At 52.6% G+C, this 18,188-nt stretch overlaps 1 protein-coding gene across 1 annotated transcript in view; it reads right to left on the bottom strand.

The window, feature by feature from the left end:
- The window catches only part of Angpt4 (angiopoietin 4), a 33,480-nt gene extending 30,175 nt beyond the window's left edge, over window positions 1-3,305 (bottom strand). Inside the window, exon 1 of the mRNA XM_038332000.1 lies at window positions 2,982-3,305. Coding sequence (XP_038187928.1) covers window positions 2,982-3,305 — 324 coding nt within the window. The remainder of the gene's footprint in view (window positions 1-2,981) is intronic.
- Window positions 3,306-18,188: the final 14,883 nt, after the last annotated feature.

Raw genomic sequence — 18,188 nt, 5'->3', positions numbered from 1 at the left:
ACAGAGTGAAGTCAAGGAAGGCACTTTATGGCTGGAAGACCCAAGACCTGTGCACACCGTGAGAAGTAATGGAGAACCCCAGTAACGAAAGGCAGAGCATTGGGGTGTCAGCTGTGGCCAGGCATTCTCCTGCCAGGTCTCAGGCGAGGAGACCTTTCCTGCTCTGCGTTATATCTGCTGTCCCAAGCAAGGGTCCTGGTCATCCTGGTAGGGCTGTGGCTAACCATTGTGTCACACTACTCAGCAGGAAACCCTTTCATTCACTGTCCATGCCCACCCCTCATCCCTCCTGGCCACAGCAGTTCATCCAGGTAGAGGCACGGAGCGGAACTGAGCACCATCCAGCCCACGAAAGGCATTGTGGGTCATGAGCCACTGAACAGAAGCTTTCTAGGAGGAGAGAGGGGTGGGGTGAGTAGGGTAAAGAAAGGCAAAGGAGGGGTGCAGGGAGGAAGAGTGTGAGAAGGAAGGTGAGGCTGGGGCTCACACAACTGTGGGTGGTAGGACTCCAGCAGCCACACGGTGGGGAGGTGGTGGCAACAGGCTCCCTCCAGCATTATCCTTCAGTATCCAGCTTCCACAGTCAGGAGAAGACATACACAGTTGGACAGGGACTTGCCGACCCCTCCTGCCTCAGGTTCCTCATAGATAAACTGCAGGAACAGGCAGGGAGCTAGAGATAAGCAGGTAGGTGCTGGCTACTTAAGCTTACACCAGGGAGGGGCTCCCTTGCAGCTCAAGAGAAGGAACTTGTGGTGGAGCGCTCGGGCAGGCTTAGTAGTGCTTTGTGAAGATATAATCAGAGAATGTTTCCAAACTCAAAAAAAAAAAAATGTAACTTGGAGTTTTTATGGCCCCGAGGCAATGCCAGGAAGGGACAGGAGACTAAAGAGAGTCCCAGCTGCAGCCATAGAAGGCACAACTTCCCTTGCCTGGGATGAGAAGCATGTTCAAGGGGTATGAAACTGTGTCTGTGTGGGACAATGGTGTGTGTGTGTGTGTGTGTGTGTGTGTTTATTCAAAGGGGGGGGGTACACATCTCAATTGGGGGCAACGAAAGGCTCAAACCTTCAGGGTTCACATCTGTTTGCAGAGGACCCTAGAGCAAATACCCTGGACTCACCGAGGACCCACTGAAAAGAGAATGCCCTGGGCATTGTCTGGCTAAATCTTCCTAGGACAGTGCTATTACTTGGTGAGGCCTGGGGAGGCAAGGCCTCTTCTCTCAGTCTTGAAGTGAAGGAATAACTGAAGCTCTGGGCTCTGCCGCCACCCAAGGAGGTAACATATTCAAGCCAAGAAACTTCTAGGCAGGTGTAGGTCCGTGGGTCTGATGTGTAGCAGGCTCTACAGGGGCTGGTTGACCAGGTGTGAATGCTAAGGTCTGTGAAAGAATGTGCTCAACCCAAGAGGCCTCTTACCCAGAAGATGGCCAGACTACCCCCCAGAGAGTGGCCCAGGTTGGGAACCTGTTGAGAATCCAGCATGAGTGGGTGACGCTCCTTGCCCGAAGGGATGGTCACCGCCCTTTGTTCCATGTGAATAAGAGGGACCATGACTGAGTTCAGAGTTGGGGTGACTCAGGTGTGGACTGTGCTGAGAGACTACAAACCCATCAACCCACTGCCTCTGCACCAACTGCATGGTGCTGGTGTCATTCCTGCCACTGGGACACAGCAGAAAGGGTGCCTGGGAGTCTCATGATGTTCTCAGCGCCCCCTGACCTACTGTGAGATAAGGAAATAAGCTTGTTCATCCACAACTAATCAGGGTTTCCTGGTCCACCAATGTGAGGGAGGTCAGGCTGGAGGACTCTCCCATCATTCCTCAGTCCCACAGGACTCCCTGGATTATGAATCTAGGTGGTTGACACCCAGGTAGGATCCTGTACCTGGGTCAAGTGACTGGTCTCGGTGATCATCAAGTCGAAATCTTCTACTGACTCAGCTATATCCCAGACGCTAGTACTAGGAGGTTCAAGGACGAGAGATTGGGACTTGGGGTAGGGAGCTAGCAGGAAGAAAAGGCAGCATCTAAAGGAGAGATGGCAAGTCCTGTGTAAACGAGCACAGAGAAGCCAACAGCTGGTACAGGTGTGTTATGGCAGGGGCTAGGAGGGATGGACCGGGTATAGGAAGAGTGCTTCTGGGCAGACCTGAGAGAGAGGATGATGCCAGCTGCCAACACTGTCCTGAAGTCTAGGAAGTTGAGCTGAGTTGTGGGCATAGGATTTGGGACCTGGGAAATGACTTGAGGAGGAAGAGGAGACAGAACCAAATAGCCATTCTATAGACTCCAGAACGTCATGTACGGAGCTTGCAGTATCCATGGAGACCTCACACCTGACCTCCCAGAGGCCACTCTACCCAGTATGACTTTTACTTAAACCAAATCTACTAGTCTCAGCCTGCTTACAACACTGTGGTAGCCAAGTCACTTAGACACCAAAGTCCCAAGGGCCTTTGTGGCCTGATCATCCCTCCATGAATACCCCTTCCCCCACCCTAACTTAAGTGCTCTTATAGCCTCACCTCTGCTAGGATGCCCTCCAGGTACCCATTTGCTCTCTTCCTCGGAGATTCTCCAAGGATCTGACCTCGGAAAGCCAACCTGTGCCTTCTTCCTGTCTCTGCCCCACACAAGCAGACAACTTTTTCGCGCCCTTTCCTCAGCCCATTAGATAAGAACGTATTGTCCTGTTCCTGTGGGGATGCCCGGCACTTAGAATGGTCCTGACTCATATTCAGCAAATTCCTCTTAGATGAATGAATGAACATCTGGCTTCCCAGCCACATGGTGCTCAGCCTTGCATATGAGGCCTGATCGCCATCCTCATCCCACGTCCTCTCTGAACCGCATATCCCAGAGGCTCTATGCAACACAAAGCCCCAGCCCCTCTGGCTGGGGATGAGCATCTCTTGATGTTGATAATGGGCAGTCTCCTAGCCACCCACTAGCCCGCCACACAACCCCAGCTGTACCTTCAGCAGCCACTGCGTGTTATTTGCTAGTATCTTCTCCAGCTGGCTCACACGCTGGGCACGCTGGGCTCGCAAGTCTGCCGGGGGCAGCCTGGAGGTAGGCAAGTCCTTCTGGAGGCTGTTGGAGCCCCTCAAAGTCTCAGGGGCCACAGGCTCCAGCTGGCAGAGATCAGGCTCTGGCAACACAAAGGTGTAACTGCACTGGCCGTGCTGGACCCGGTAAATATTGCGGCGCCTACCGGCTGCTGACCCTCTCTGCCGGGCTGTGGTCATGGTGGCCAGCAGGAGGAGGCCACCTAGCAGCATGCTTGGTTGGCAGAGCATCTCAGAACAAGTGCTGCTGAGAAGATCTTGTCAGAGGTACCAGCCAGCACTTGCCCAGATGTGCTGTGCAGCTGTGCAGCTGGGGCTTGTGAAGACAGACTGTGGCTGCAGATTCCTACTGCTATAAGTCCTGAGGGCCAGCTCCTCTGGGCTATTTATACTCAGGGCAGCCACAGCTGCTGGCTTCCCCTGTAAGGCCTCGCCTCCTGCTCCCCCCCTCCAACCCCCCAGGCACCTCTGTCCTCTCTCTGTCCCTTTCTGCTTCTGAGGCTTTGATTGTACAGTTGTCCTGTCCTCCTTGGCCAGACTCGAGGCTGCCCATACACACACACACACACACACACAGAGAGAGAGAGAGAGAGAGAGAGAGAGAGAGAGAGAGAGAGAGAGAGAGAGAGAGGCACACACATGCACACACTGGACCACAGCTCATGCAAGGCTCCCTCCCCAGTGGGAAGCATCTGAATCTTTTTCCTCTCCTCTCCCCAGTTTTTTCTTCCTTCCACCCCCACCCTTGTCCCCCAAAGACTGGTTCTCAAGTTTCGGCCCCTCCACCACCTTCCCCTTCTGATTCCAAGTTAGGCTTGGAACACAGGCAGTGACCCCCAGAGCAGCCTGGGGAAGGAGGGATCAAGGCGAGGCTGGGGAAGCAGCCTGGAGACAGAAAGCCTTCCAAGCCTGGAGGAGAGTCCTGTGGGTGCCCAGCACGATTGGCTCCTGGCCTCCCTTCTCCCTTGGGGCCTGGGGCGGGGGCATTCTGCCCTGTGGTGGCTCTGGCTTCGTGGTGGCGCCAGGAATCAGAAGTCTCCTGGGTAGGTTGTCCTAGAACTTCCTGTTCTGGGTGGTAAGTCTTGGGCTGGGGAGTATCCTGGCCAGTACCCCTAGAATCAGAGGTGGCTGGCCTTAAATCTCACACTCCTGCTGCAAAACAGAGCAAAGCCCAGCTCTTGTTTGAGGAATGCTGTAAGTCCTGGCTCACGGACTTGAGGAATTTTCAGTTTACAGTTCAAAATCTAGCCCTACCGTTTACCAGCTGTGTGACTATCACCAAGTCACTTAACCTCTATGCCTTGGCTTCTTCTTGAGCAAGAAAAATGCCAGTACCCACTTTACAGAGCATGGAAGACCCACTTTACATGGAAGAAATTGAATCCGGCCATGCTGTGCAGGGACACACTAGGGAGGCGTGGTGTCACCACACACTTGTGTTTCTCCCTCCTACGGATATTGCAGTCAAAGTCTGAGAATGCAGAGCTTTGTCCCTGGGGCCATGGCCACTGGGGACTGATAGCTGTGCTTATGGGCTGTCCTTGGGTCCTGCCCCTCGGGGTGTAGCTAGTCCACCTTCATGGTAGTGTTTCTTCTCTTTTGTATTGTGAACTCCTGGTAAATGAATGAATGGATGAATGGATGGATGGATGGATGGATGGATGAATGAACAAGAGCTCATTGGGGCCTGGACCCTGAACCAGGTGTGAGACTCTGGTAGGAAAAAACAGCTGTAGATGAGGACAGCATTCAGCTTTCAAGATGCCTGCTTAGTGAGTGGGCTACCTCTGCTTTGCTCACCTTGACTGCAGATGGGGCCGTGGAGGAGGAAACCCACGAATTCAGACTAGGAGCACAGTCTCATGTATGTGCTGGATACACAGGAATGTAGACTAAAGGGAAGCTGTCATAATGACTCTTGATTGACACGCTTCTTGACCCCAATGAGGCCTGCAGGATTCCTCTCTATTTTACCACAGAGAAAACAAAGCCTGGCCCAGAGCAATTGAGTTATTTGTTCAAAGACACATAGTCTGAAAGGCCTTGCGCTGGATGGGGGTAGGGAGGGAGAGGGGGTCAGGCTGGGCAGCCATTACCTTCCCCTCTACCCCTGCCCCTTACCAGTCCCACTGTTCTCTGCCTCTTAGCCCTGGCAGCGGGCAAGACCCTCTGCCACCCCAGCCTGTCTGCGGTAGACTCGGGAAATAGTGCTCACACCTCCTGTGGGTTGTGATGTGGACTCCAGATAACAGTGGAAAGTCTCCTGCACAGGAGACGCCTCTGGTGATGGAGAGAACAAATGAACGAGAGAAAGAAACACGGCTTCACTCCCTGCGCAGGTTAGCCAAATAGACTCAGGGCTACGCTAACAGCTCTCCCTCAGCAGAAAGAGGAGGCGGTCATACTTCACAGAAGAGCATGGGCAAGACCAGACGAAGAGCCGGGTCTCCAGTGCCTGTGCTGGGTGGCTACCTGTTGGCCCCACTACCTGTGGCACATCCCTTCTTCTCTGAGGGCCTTTGCACATGTGCACATGGCACATTCTCTGTCCAGAGCGCTGCCACCCACCTACTCTGCCTCTCCATTCATCACAGCACCCACAAGGGACCCGAGTGCTTGGTGGCTTTAACCACAGTAACTGCTTTCATCTGTCAGGTCAGGAGTGTGGGTGTTCCCTGAGGCTCCAGTCCTTCCCACAGCATCATGACAGTTGGTCGGGTTTTATCTGAAGGCTTCCTTTCTCATCTATCAGCAGCTGACCTTCCGGGTCTCTTCAGAGTCGTCACCAGTGTAGTGGCTTCAGGTAGGCAGGTTTCTCACGAGGCCACTGAGGGATACAGAGGCACACAGCTCCAGAGAGCCAGGTGAAAGGCCGAACTACTTCTCACCATTGGGCTTCAAAGATGATTTCAAGTGTTTCCATCAAGCTGGGCGTAACACCATATCATGTCTTAAAGTTATCAGTGGAAGCACAAAGACCTTGGCTTGTGTTCCATGTGGCAGCCTGGGCTGTGTAGCTGGGCTTGATAAGGAGCCATGATCTCCCTCTGTGTCTCTGCACGGCCCCACATCCAGCCAGCTTTGCTTTGCCCTGTTCTAGTTCTGAGTGTCCTGAGCCCACTGACCAGTCTGGCCTGTACGCAACTCTAAATGGCCTGTACGTCTCTGTCTGTGGCCATGGCCAAGTGAAGTCACCTCACTGACTCTTTTTCTTCTGTCTTATGGGGCTAATAGCCACCATTGCCTCATAATGTCAGTGCACAGTGCATGTTAAATGAAGACCAGCTGTCACTCCTCCCTGTGGTCTGGAGATGGACTGCCCCAGGGTTTGTAGGTAGGCACCTATTCAAGTCTATGTATCAACTGGAAAGGCCTTGGGAAGGAGGCTAAGGAAGAGGAGGGCAGGGCAGAGCCCCATGGGCAGGATTAACACCCTTGGAAAGAGGTCCAGAAGGGCATGGTAAGCTTAGGGTTTGGTTCTTGGTGGTGGTGGTGGTGGTGGGGATTGCTGAGGAGAGAGGTGTATTAATTTTGAGTGACAAACTTCAGCAAGTTGATGTTGCTGAAGTGCAGAATGTTGTTCTTAGATGACTTTCCGGCTAGCATCTTGCTTTGGGTTTCCCGAAAGAATTCCAGAACTGCAGCTCAATGATTTCTGCTCCTTCTCAGCCCGTGTGGACCAGAAAACTCAGCTGTCTTGGTCATAGAGGGAGGCCTGTCTCTTGCCAGGAAGGCATGCTAGTCTGTTTCCAGTGTGGCAACCAAGTGCTCTCTCCTACGCACTCATGGACCCACCCTCTGTTCTCAAGTCCAGACCGGTGGCTCACAGACCCCTGTGGGACTGTCTGACACCTGATGGGGTCCTCTGTGTGTGCTCTGCCACCTGAGGCCTGAGGCTCACATTTCTGTATGAAGTTGTACGGAAGTCACCCCATGTGCGTCCTGCAGGGCCACTTCCTTGCTTTGTCTATTCCTCTTAATACTGCTCCAATAGCCCCGGCCACAGTGTCCCTACCAAAGCACTCCCCTGCCTCATAAAGGCTTGTGCTTGGACCCAGGCTCAGCACCCTCTGGCTGTGGCCATTCTTTCTGTCTTAGTGCCTGGTGCCTGTCCAAGGTCAGCTTCACAGAAGCATGTATAAGAGTTTATTGAACAAATAACTCCCACCCTTGGGTAGGAGCTGGCTCAGTACAGTCCCAAAGAGGAACTGGAGTGTCATCTTTCTCCTTCAGGGCTGGGGTGGCAGGAAGTTTCCATTTGGGCCACTCTAAGTATCTCGCCTCCAAGTGTAGAAGACTAACTGACTTCTAGGTGAATTTTCATTTTGCCAGCATGGGGGCAGAGCTTGGAGAACACACTTTTGATATTTAGCACTTCGACTTTTGCTCAAATAGTTTGTCAAAGAGAGAGCTTGGTGAGCAATACAGCTGAGAAGTCAGGGTCTAGCATCAGAGATGGTTGGGTCTCAGAGCTTAGACAGAAGTGGGGATTTTTTTTCCTCTTCTTCTCCAGGATGATTTTCATCTTTTGGCTTCATCCTCTGACAATTCCTGCCATTGACACTACTGTCTTCTATCAATTCAGCATCCCTCAGAAATAGAAAGCCACTTTCCCAATGGCTTTGGAATCATCCCAGCTCAGGGCACATGGCTATTCCTGGCCCAGTTGCTATGGCTGGAGGACTGAATGGGTTAGTTACACTGCCCTGCATGCTAAAGCCTGGAACAGTAGAACAGGGTCTGGTCTCTTGAGACCCTGGTAGTCTTCCAGGAAACCCAAGGGGGAACAAAGTCCTTTTCCCACCTGTCCACCCCCACTGGAACTCAGACATTCAAGTGAGCCATTGTGCTTCCCCGGTGAGCCTGTGGGGTCCTGGGCCTTGCCTTGCTCTTATCTCGCAGGGAACCGACACAGTGCTGGAGAGGAAGGTCGCCATCAAAGTCAAACGCAGGCCTGAGTGATCCAAAATAGCTGATTTTTCTGCTCTCGGGAACTCAGGTGAGAAATGAGCCATACCTGTTAAGTCACTTGCTAATTTGGTCTCCTTAAATATCTGGAGCATAAAGAAGATAAATATCACCCATCTTTATCCCCACTGATGGTCACGCTGCACCTTCCAGATGACATTCTCCAGATTGCTTTTCATCCTTCGGGTGGTGAGTGAGGGCTGCCGCCAACCTGGCCTCGCAGTGCTACCCACCTCCCAGAGGTCATTCCCCGGGCACTTCCCATAGCACTGGTGGGCATGGTGAGGTCTTGGCAGGAAGCTCAGGGGATGGTAACAACCCTGGAGGATGGTCTGTCAGTGTCCCCAGGAAGTCAGAGATCAAGTTTCCTGCAGCAGCCACTATGTTGTGCTGAATAATCCTTCACCCAAGACAACAATATGTCACATGCTTTCTACTCCAGTACCCAGCATGCAGGGATGCAGAACACAGTACATTACACACACACACACGCAAACACGCACACACACACACACACGCACGCACACATCACAAACCACACACCAGAAAGAGAGAAAAGAAACAGCATTTCCCTCCCTCACTATGTGCAGCCTTAGCTCTGACTATTGGCTGAGACAGTCCAGTCATGGAGTGTCTTGGGCCCCATATACATGGCAGCCCTTTGGTTCCCAAGGCAGAGAATCCCAAAGTGGGAAAGTGGGACAGAGAGCATCCAAGTCCCTCAGGCCTGAGCCTTCAGCATTGTAGGCAAGGACAGGCCGAAGAGATCCACCCCTTAGTGAGGAGCAGGATGTGAGGTACTGCACCTGGGTGGTATGTTGGCCGCCACAGGGTGGTGTGAGGCAGTACAACTTAAGTGTTAGCACCAGAGAACTCCAGGTGGCCTACTGTCACCTGTGTTGGTGTTGGAAAGAGCCAGTGTCTCTTTGCATCCAATTATCCCCGTGACATCGAAGGTGCAATAGAAGGTGGGATTCTTTCCATGCACGCTTCTGGAGAAACTGGTCCAGAGACTGCACTGCCTCTATCCCAAGTCACCCGGTGTGTCAGCCCCATCCCAGGAAGATGAGCCTCAAACACAACTATCTCTGTGGTCAGACACACGAGCTCCAGATAAGGTCCTCCTGTCCTCTGCCTTCCCTTCTGAGCTCCTGAGCCATTGTGTTACCTCGGTCCCGCTAAACCAGGGACCCTGAGAACCACAGTGGAAGATGTGTCCTTTCGGCCCTGGATAGCCTGGGCCACTGCCATGCCTGTCCTTTCTCAGGCCAGGAGCTTAGCCCAGCTTGCCTCTGGCTCTCCTCCAGGATGAGGGACCAGGCCTGCCAGGTCGGGGTGGTGGTGGGGGTGTAGATCTATTTTGGAACCTGGGACCCTGCAGAGGCCTGGAGGAGCCTGTGACCCAGAGAACCAACAGCCCCTTCTGGATTCTGTTTATTTTCATTTAACAAGCACAGTATGTCCCTGGTGGAAAGTGCTCCCCAGCTGGGGCAGAGTCCACGGTCAGCTCCACAGTCATTTCCCTCAGCAATTTCTACATGTATATAGGCTTTCAGTGATGTCTTCCTAAACATGTGCGTGCACACACACACACACACACACGAGGGCTAGTCTCTAAGCCATTTTTAAATTTTATTTTACTTATTTCAGATTTATCTTTTGGAAAAATGTCATAGCAAACCACCCTGCAGTGCACACATCCCTCACTTAGATCAAGAGTTTTTAAATTTGTCTTCAGCTTTAAAAGGACTGCAGCAGCCAAGGCAATGCAGGCATGTGCCTTCACAGGCTGCTCTGTTCCTATGGATATATACAAATGATACAGGCACTTTTGTATTTTCTGAAAGCAGGCAGTCAGTCTTCTGTGGGATGTGCATTACTGCCCGCTGTTTCCAGCTAGCTCTTTCCAGGTCTGTCTAGATTGCATATCCTGGCTTGGCCTCAAGCCTAGGGTCATTTTCCCTCCTGCTGGGAGGTGCTGTGTCCTGTAATTATACCCCGTGTTCCTTCAGCCCTGCAGAGGGATGCTGGCTTCATTCAGGAGCGTTTGCTTTTCCTAGTGACTTTGTGTCTCTCCCTCTCCAGAGCCTTTTGGCCCAGAGCAAGTGTCCCGTGTCTAAGGGATGGAGTGAAGGGTGTCCCTGCTGAGATGTGGCTTTATAGGTAACTTCCCACCTATCTAGGTCACCACACCTGCTGTTGGTATTGTCCAGTTTTACTTTTGTGACTATTTGGGGTTGGGAAAGGACCTGTGCACGTTTCTAACTCTCTCTTGATGACACACAAGGACGACACACTTTCCTCAGCACAGACTTCTGTTGTGTTTGTAGTGGCCTAGGCCTCCTCGCCTCCAGTGGGAGTTCTCTAAGTGGCCCCTATTGTTGGACAGCGGGTTATTTCTGTGGTAGGCCTCCCCATACGCCCAGGAACAAGTTCCTCTCCCCTGTCCCCATGCCCTCAACCTATGAAGAGGTAAGCTCAACCTATGAAGAGGTAAGCTCTCTTCCACAGACCTTGAGTCTGGTTTTGGCCCTGCGACCTGCATTGGCCAGAGGGACACTTTCAAACAGAGGCCTACAGAGGTTTGGCCTGGCCTGGGGTTTGTTCTTCCACTTCCTTGGAACCCTGTGGCCACCTTGTGAGTGAGGCTGAGCTAGCCCGCTAGAGAACAAGACATATGACCAAGTAAGTCTTCCTGTCACTTCACCTTAGACCAATCGAACTGGATCATCCTGGACTATGGAGCCCATGTGAATCACTGGTTCTTCAAGACACCCATAATGGGGGTTTGTGAGGAAACAGGAGCCAAAGCAGCTCTTGTTAGCCAGTCCACAGGCTGTGAGCCTCAGTCTCTAACTGGGTGAACACAAGTATGCATCCAACTGTCACTGGGATGGAATGAGTGGTGCGTGTGGGTGCCGCACAGGGAGGACTCAATCCCCACAGTTCCTGCCGCTGTTGGGTCTCAGACATGACCAGTGACCTCTCTGCTTCTTCTTGATTGTTCTATTCTGAGCTCGCTAGTCTGATGGAGTATTCTGGAAGACATGGATATGGGACTGTAAGGCTGAGCGTGACAAATCCTCCGGCTGAACAGTCCCCACTCCTACCGCAGAAAAACTCCCTAACCCTTCACCTGGTGTCCTTACAGAGGACACCAGGCAGGGCTCCCTGTAAAGATGTCACCAAAGATGGAGCAATGCGACTGCAAGCTATTGGCAACCAGGACCATGACCACCACCAGAGGCTGGGAAGATGCAGGGAGGGACGGGCTGAGTCCCAGAGGGAGACATATAGTGATGGCAGGTTTCTGGTCCTGAAGCTCTGGGCGAGTCCACTTTTGTCATTTCAGGTAGTCGTGTCAGGTAGCCTGGGAAAGGGACTTACTAAAATCCACTGACTAATATGGCTACCAGAGGAGGCTTTCTGGGCACTGGGCACATGCTCGGTATGTCACGTCCATTTGTTCCTGTTTCTGTCTGATTTGTGCCCAGCCCTCTCTCCAGGCAGTGCCCACTCTACACAGGTGGGAGGGGCAGGCACTGAGAGACACCTGTGTGGTGGATGGCCACAGGGCGACTCTTGAGCTGTCACCTGAACCTAAAGGGGTCTCCCCACCCCACTACTACCCCACCCATGCCTGTGGGGACTGGTTGGTGTCTGCCTGGAGCCTACTCTTCTCAGTGGTATAGGGAACTGGAGCAAACCCAGAGCCTTTAGTATCCCAGAGCAAGACTCCAAGTGGATCACACAGTTAAAAACCTCATTGATTAACCCCAGCACTTGGGAGGCAGAGGCAGGCGGATCACTGTGAGTTCAAGGCCAGTGTGGTTTACACAGTGAATCCCAGGATGGTCAGGGCTGCAGTGTGTGTGTGTGTGTGTGTGTGTGTGTGTGTGTGTGTGTGTGTGTATCTTAAACAAACCATAACCAGCAAAAATTCGAATCACATATCCCAGTTTGCAAAGTGCCTCACAGCCTCATGCTTTGAACTCAGCTGCGCTATGTTGGCTGCGGGGCTTTAGGCGACGTGGCTTGTCTGGTGGAGGCAGGTCACGAGGGTGGCGGGAATGTCTGTCTGAGTAAGTAGTTTCTGTCAGGTGTGATCTCAGAGTCACAAAATCAAGTCACAGGATATGTGACTCAAGACAAGAGGCTCAAGAGTTTAACTTCACCAAACTTAGTCATTTTACATTTTAAAAATTATTAGTGTAAGACAATAAAAAAGAAAACCACAGAAAATTTTGCAAAAATATGTCTCTGATGGGAGAGTTAGATACTTATGAAGAGGCATCCAAATCCAGTAATAGAAAAACCCATTAAAACAGGCAAGCTGGGTGGCAGCGGCACATGCCTTTAATCCCAGCACTTGGGATCTCTGTGAGTTCCAGGCCAACCTGGTCTACAGAGCAAGTTCCAGTATAGCCAGAGCTGCCCAGAGAAACTTGTCTCAAAACAAAACAAAACAAAACAAAACAAAACAAACAAAAAAACCAAAACCAAAACTATTGAGAATTCTAGAAATCTGTCCTGGGCTCTGGCTGGCCCAGTGAGACCTGTGGTCTTAGGTTCCTGCAAGCCCTACAACGTGTCCTGCTTCCAAGCCCTGGAGCCTCCCGCACCTGCCCAGGGGACTGTACTGTGTGCTCTGCCCTCACTGCCTCTTCATGGCCCATTTTCTCTCTCAAAGGCTGTTGCTTAGCTCTTGGGATCAGTGTAGCAGTGCCAAGGGGCTGAGAGGCACTGACGTTTTCCAGCTCCTGACCCTCAGATGACGATCTTGGTGCAGACACTTGAGGCTGGTGTTTACCATACTCCCAGTCAGTGATGGACACTGGCAACCAGAGTGACCGGGAGAGAGTGAAAGGTTTGGTGTCCATGACCCTCAGTTTCCTCACTTGCAAAATGGGTCTAGTCCCGTACTTACCAACCATACGTTATTACAGGGGATGATACTAGATCTGCATTCAACACCATCAGTTCTTGGAACAAGGGTTGGCCAGATTCACACTATGGGCATTATTATCATTGTCATTTGGTTGCTAGAACATTTACCAAGGACTTCCCATGGCTAGGGACTCTGTGCCTGAGGATAATGCAAGGCAATTAAGCTGAGTAATAACAGGGGTGACCTGATGGAGTCCTAATGAGCCCAAGGGGTAGCACCCGCTCAGTCCACACCACTGACTCAAGTGGTCTACATGGCAGACTAAGTCTCATTGCCAAATTTTTCCACACCACAAACTCTGTGTGCACTACCGAGCTGGTCCATACCTCTACACGCCATGCCAGCTGCCCATAATGGCGTACTTCAGGCTCTGGACTCACACACCCTGGTTCATCATCCGCCCCGCAGATTAGTTAAACCCAGAGAAGTCACCCCATCTCCCACACTCGTCTCTGCCTGCTACAGAGTGTGGCTGGCCCCACAATCTGCAGGCAGGTGCAGCAGCTGTATAGAACAGGGGCACCGTAAGCTCTTGGAAGGCAGATTCACGCTCCATGGGCTAGAAGTTCAGACAGACAAATGCTATCTAAAGCTCACCTCTGTGGCAGCAGTGGCTTTCTGAAACAGAAGGCAAAATCTTGTGGACTCCTGAGCTGCTCCAGCTGCCTGTTTTTGTCCGTTTCTGCATGGCTGAGCATCGGCTGCTGCAGAGCCCTGCTCCTTGGTCCATCGTCTCCCACCTCAGGCTACTGACACCAGACTGGGCTTGCCATTGGCTATGTTCATCATGGTCTTGTGTTTCTCCTGCTCCTCACCCAGTCTCCCTATGTGCTCTCTGAGAGGCCTTCTTGAATGCCCAGAGACCTGCACCCTGGAGTGAGACTCAGGCTTGGCTAACTCAGAGCACACTCCTCCTCCGGGGGCTGTGCAGTCAAATGTGTCTTTTCTTGTCGTCTATATGACAAGCTCAGTTTGAGAGATGTGGGCGAGCATCACTTGCAGGGAAGACATTTGCTTCTCAGATCCAAGAACCTGTTGGATCCTAAGGCCACACTCTCAGCTAAGAGAAATCTGAACTCATCTTTGCAATACCACACAGGATTCCTCTTAGGGATAACAGAAAGCATTCCAAGGGATTCTCCTCCTGTCTCGAACCTCTGAAACCTTAGAAAAACACTAATTGGTTCCACCAGCCACTCTTTCTCATGCTGACCTCCTGTGCTATTCAAGTGAGTCCTTCAGGGAATTGGATGTGGCTCATTTGGTAGATGTGAAGTCCTGGGTTCGATCCCCAGCACCACAATGGTGGTGCGTGCCTGGGGTCCTAGATCCCAAAGGTGAAGGTGGAAGGGCTAGAAATGCAGAGTTGTTCTCAGCAAGTTCAAGGTCGGCCTAGAACATGGAAGACTCCAAGACAGCAAACCACCACCACTACAGCAAAGGGATTTCCTTCCTCTGTGGGAGAGTGGGTCATGTGACCAGCAGAGAGGCAAATACACCTGACTCTGAGTGGCCACCCTTGCCGAGGCGATGAGTGTGTAGAATCAGGGAGGGTCTTCCCACAGAGTAGTGATGTGGGGGCCACGCTTCCAGTCCTGGGTCAGCAGGATGGTTAGCACCTTGTTCCTGGCTGCCAGTTTCATGGCAGACCCTGGAATGTGGAGGCTCTAGCTTCAGGCTCCACCAGGCTTTTCCTGTAGGTGGAATTTCCCTACGAAGAAAGTTTGAGCCATATAGCACGAATCAGATGCACAGTGTTCTGGCCTTCAGGCCCAGTTTTGCCTTGCTTGGTCATGGAGTCATACTGGTTTTTTGTTGTTGTTGTTGTTGTTGTTGCTGCTATTGTTTGCTTGTGGTTTTTTTTCAGCCCTTGGGATACTGAAGACTGAGGATCTCTTCTCTGAACTCCCCCCATCTTCCTCCCCTTCCCTGCACTTCTTTCTCGCACCCTTCTAATCTGCGATCCCCATAGTTCTCAGGCCAAGTGGACCTGAGTCCAAACCTGCCCCCATTCCATGCAGGTGGGCAGTTTTTGTGCCACACACCTGTTTACACGGGTGCCTGCCCTGCAGGTCCCAGGACAGCTGCACTGAGGGTGTTTGCTCTCTGAACTCTGCTCAGCAACCGGTTCTATGGTTCTAGGACTGGGGCTGGAAGAATCTAAAGAAGCAACACCCAACTCAGGTCTCCCTGGCATTCATCCCTTGCTGAGGAGGCATCTCTGACTGAGTTCCTGTCCCCAGGTCTCCCTTCCTGCGGTGGTTAATTTTATGTCAACTTGACACAAGCTAGGATCAGCTGAGAGGAGAGAATGCCAAGTGAGAAAACTGCCTCCACAAGATCGGGCTGTAGTCAAGCCTGTAGCACATTTTCTCAATTGGTAATTGATGGGGAGGGGTCCAGCCCATTGTGGGCGGGGTCATCCCTGGGCTGGGTTCTACAATAAAACGCTGACTGAGCAAGCTGTGGGGGAGCAAGCCAGTAAGCGGCCCTCCTCCATGGCCTCTGCATCAGCTCCTGGCTCCAAATTCCTGCCCCACTCGAGTTCCTGTCCTGACTTCCTTCTGTGATGGGCAGGGATGGGAAAGTATAAGCCAAATAAACCCTTTCCTCCCCAAATTGCTTTCGGTCATGGTATTTTATCACAGCAATAAAAACCCTAACCAAGACATGCCATGTTCCTGGGGCTCTTTGAAAGATGGGGGAACCTGAGGTGCTGGGGTTTGGGGGTTGGGCTAGGGTCTGTCAGGGCTGCCAATTCTTTCTCCGGGACTTGCCGGGCTGGGCACTGGCAAGTTTGGCACAGGTTTTCTCACGTCACACTTTACCCTCTTCCTGGAGCCCTCAAAGGTTTGCAGGACAATGGTAACATCCCAGCACCTCCTCACTGGCATCAGTGGGAGCAGGCAGGCAAGAGGCGCCCCTAAGAACCCTGGTGACCACTCTGTGAAACCCAGGCCAGATGTTTCTAGAGACTTCCTCTGCCTGGACTGCCAGACGGCGCCCAGGCAGGCAGAGGGTCTGGCGACAAGACAGGACACTAGCCATAACAAGGGTAGTAATCACAGAGCCACTGCAGCATCCAAGGGCATTGAGGGGCCAGGGCTGGCAGGCTGAGGCTATCCAATCCTGGCTGAGGCAGAAGGAAGACAGCATTGAGGTCAGCCAGCTTCACAGATGAGAGCTTAAGGCTCTGGGTGGGTGGAGCCTTCCCTGAGCTTCCTGCCCTTGCTCTCCCCAGGCCAGGCCATCAGCATGATCTGTGGGATAGCACCGGGTACCTTTGCAGCCACGCTCACAGTATGAAGAAGATGCGAGGAAACCCTGGACCTCCCCGCAGGCACATGGTCCAGTAGGGGAAGGTAGGACAGAACATATAGGCAAGTAAATAAACCTTAGGAGTTTGCGGGGGATGAATGTCATGAAGACCCCAAGACATAAGACAGGAGGGGCCTGGGGACCTCCACATTGGGGACCACATGTGGTCCTGGAGCCTAGACATTACAGCAGAGGGAACCCCAGGGAGACTGATGAGGAGGATGCTCTGGGTTGAGGGGATAGCCAGTGCAAAGTTCCTGAGGTCGGACAGCTTATCACGGGATGGAAGGAAGGGCAATGTGATCGAGTGGAGGAGGCAGGAGGCAGCATGACCACCAGCCCTGAGCTGTGACAAAGGACAGCGCTGGTGGGCAGTAGTGGAAGGTCTTACCTGAAGGCCAGCTGTGGGGGTGGGGGAGGAAGAATCACTGGAGAGACAGGGATGTCTTCTTCCTCTTCAGGGGACCAGCTGGTCCCTCCCTCCCTGCCTTTTCTCTTGTTTGCACTCTGTGACTCTGGGCCCTTGGCAAGTAAAGGTTGAGTCCCCCAGGAGAGAGAGACTCAGGCCTGAATCCAGGCCCTCAGAACCCAGCCCACAGTCTCACCTTCCCGAAGAGCCTGGTATGTAAGGGGACAGTCTGAGAGTCCTGCCCTGGCTCGCCTTGTGACCTGCGGCTGCTCTGTACCCTCTTTTTTTTTTTTTTTTTTTTTTTTTTTGGTTTTTCGAGACAGGGTTTCTCTGTGGCTTTGGAGCCTGTCCTGGAACTAGCTCTTGTAGACCAGGCTGGTCTCGAACTCACAGAGATCCACCTGCCTCTGCCTCCCGAGTGCTGGGATTAAAGGCGTGCGCCACCACCGCCCGGCTCTGTACCCTCTTTGGGCTGGCCTCCTCACTGTTCAGGGGCTAGCGTGGTGTTACACTTGGCCGCTGTCTGTCTCTGAGCAGCTTTTCAACACCCATCTCATCTGTGGAATGAGGATGGCCCAGTCCCAAGGTCACCACAAGGTAGCTATCAGTCACTGTGGGGACTTCCTATTTTTTGCCTCTCTATGACTGTTACTAGGTCTGTCATCAGGATAATCATGTAGACCCTGACCTGGGTCCCTTCTGGCTTCAAGGGGGGTAGGTGGCTCAGTAGTCAGTGTGTAGGAGAACGGTTAATGACACTTGGATGTTCAACCAAGAGGCGGGGGATGGGGACAGATCAGTCCTTTGGGACTGAGTCTTCCTGTTTGTCCTAAAGTCTTTCTACCTGGGCCTCTACCATCTTCTCTCATGGGGAGGCACTTTCTCTTCACATTCCTGAAGGCTGGCCCTGCCTGTGGGCTTTGTGACTGGGAGCTCTATTAAAATGTAATTAAAATGCAGAAGGCGCCTCTGGCCAGAGTGCTGGGCTTGGTCCTAATCACTCCCAGGCGTCTTGGCGGAGTGGCCAGGGGCTGCTGGCTGCCCTCCTCCTCCACTGGAAGGGGCCAGTGTGGACTTGGAGTCAGGCTTCAGGCTCTTGGCCTGTGACTTGAGGGCAGTTGGTCATGGCTCATGGGTAGAGCCGAGCGGTTGGGAGCACAGGCTGCGGTGGCAGCCAGCCTGTGTGGCTTGTGCTGCCGCTGTTGGCTGGTTGCAAGGGAGGTAAGTACTCTAGGATCAGCTTCCCCATCTGGAAGATGGGATGGTAAAACTCTCTCGGGAGAGTGACTCTGGCCCACCATTAACACTGGAAGTCTCCAGTCTTCCAACTCCCCTCTCTCCTTCCCAGCTTCCCCTCTTCCTGCTACTACCACCCGCCAGACACCCGAAGCTCTGGGGAAGGGGCTCCGGTCAAACTTTAAAACTCTGTGCATGCATCTACCTTCTTCTGGACCACTTCTTCCATTCCCAG

Source organism: Arvicola amphibius, chromosome 5 (assembly GCF_903992535.2).
Source record: "Arvicola amphibius chromosome 5, mArvAmp1.2, whole genome shotgun sequence".
Lineage (NCBI taxonomy): Eukaryota > Metazoa > Chordata > Mammalia > Rodentia > Cricetidae > Arvicola > Arvicola amphibius.
Note: the sequence above shows the minus strand (reverse complement) of the source record. Positions and strands in the feature narration are given on the sequence as shown.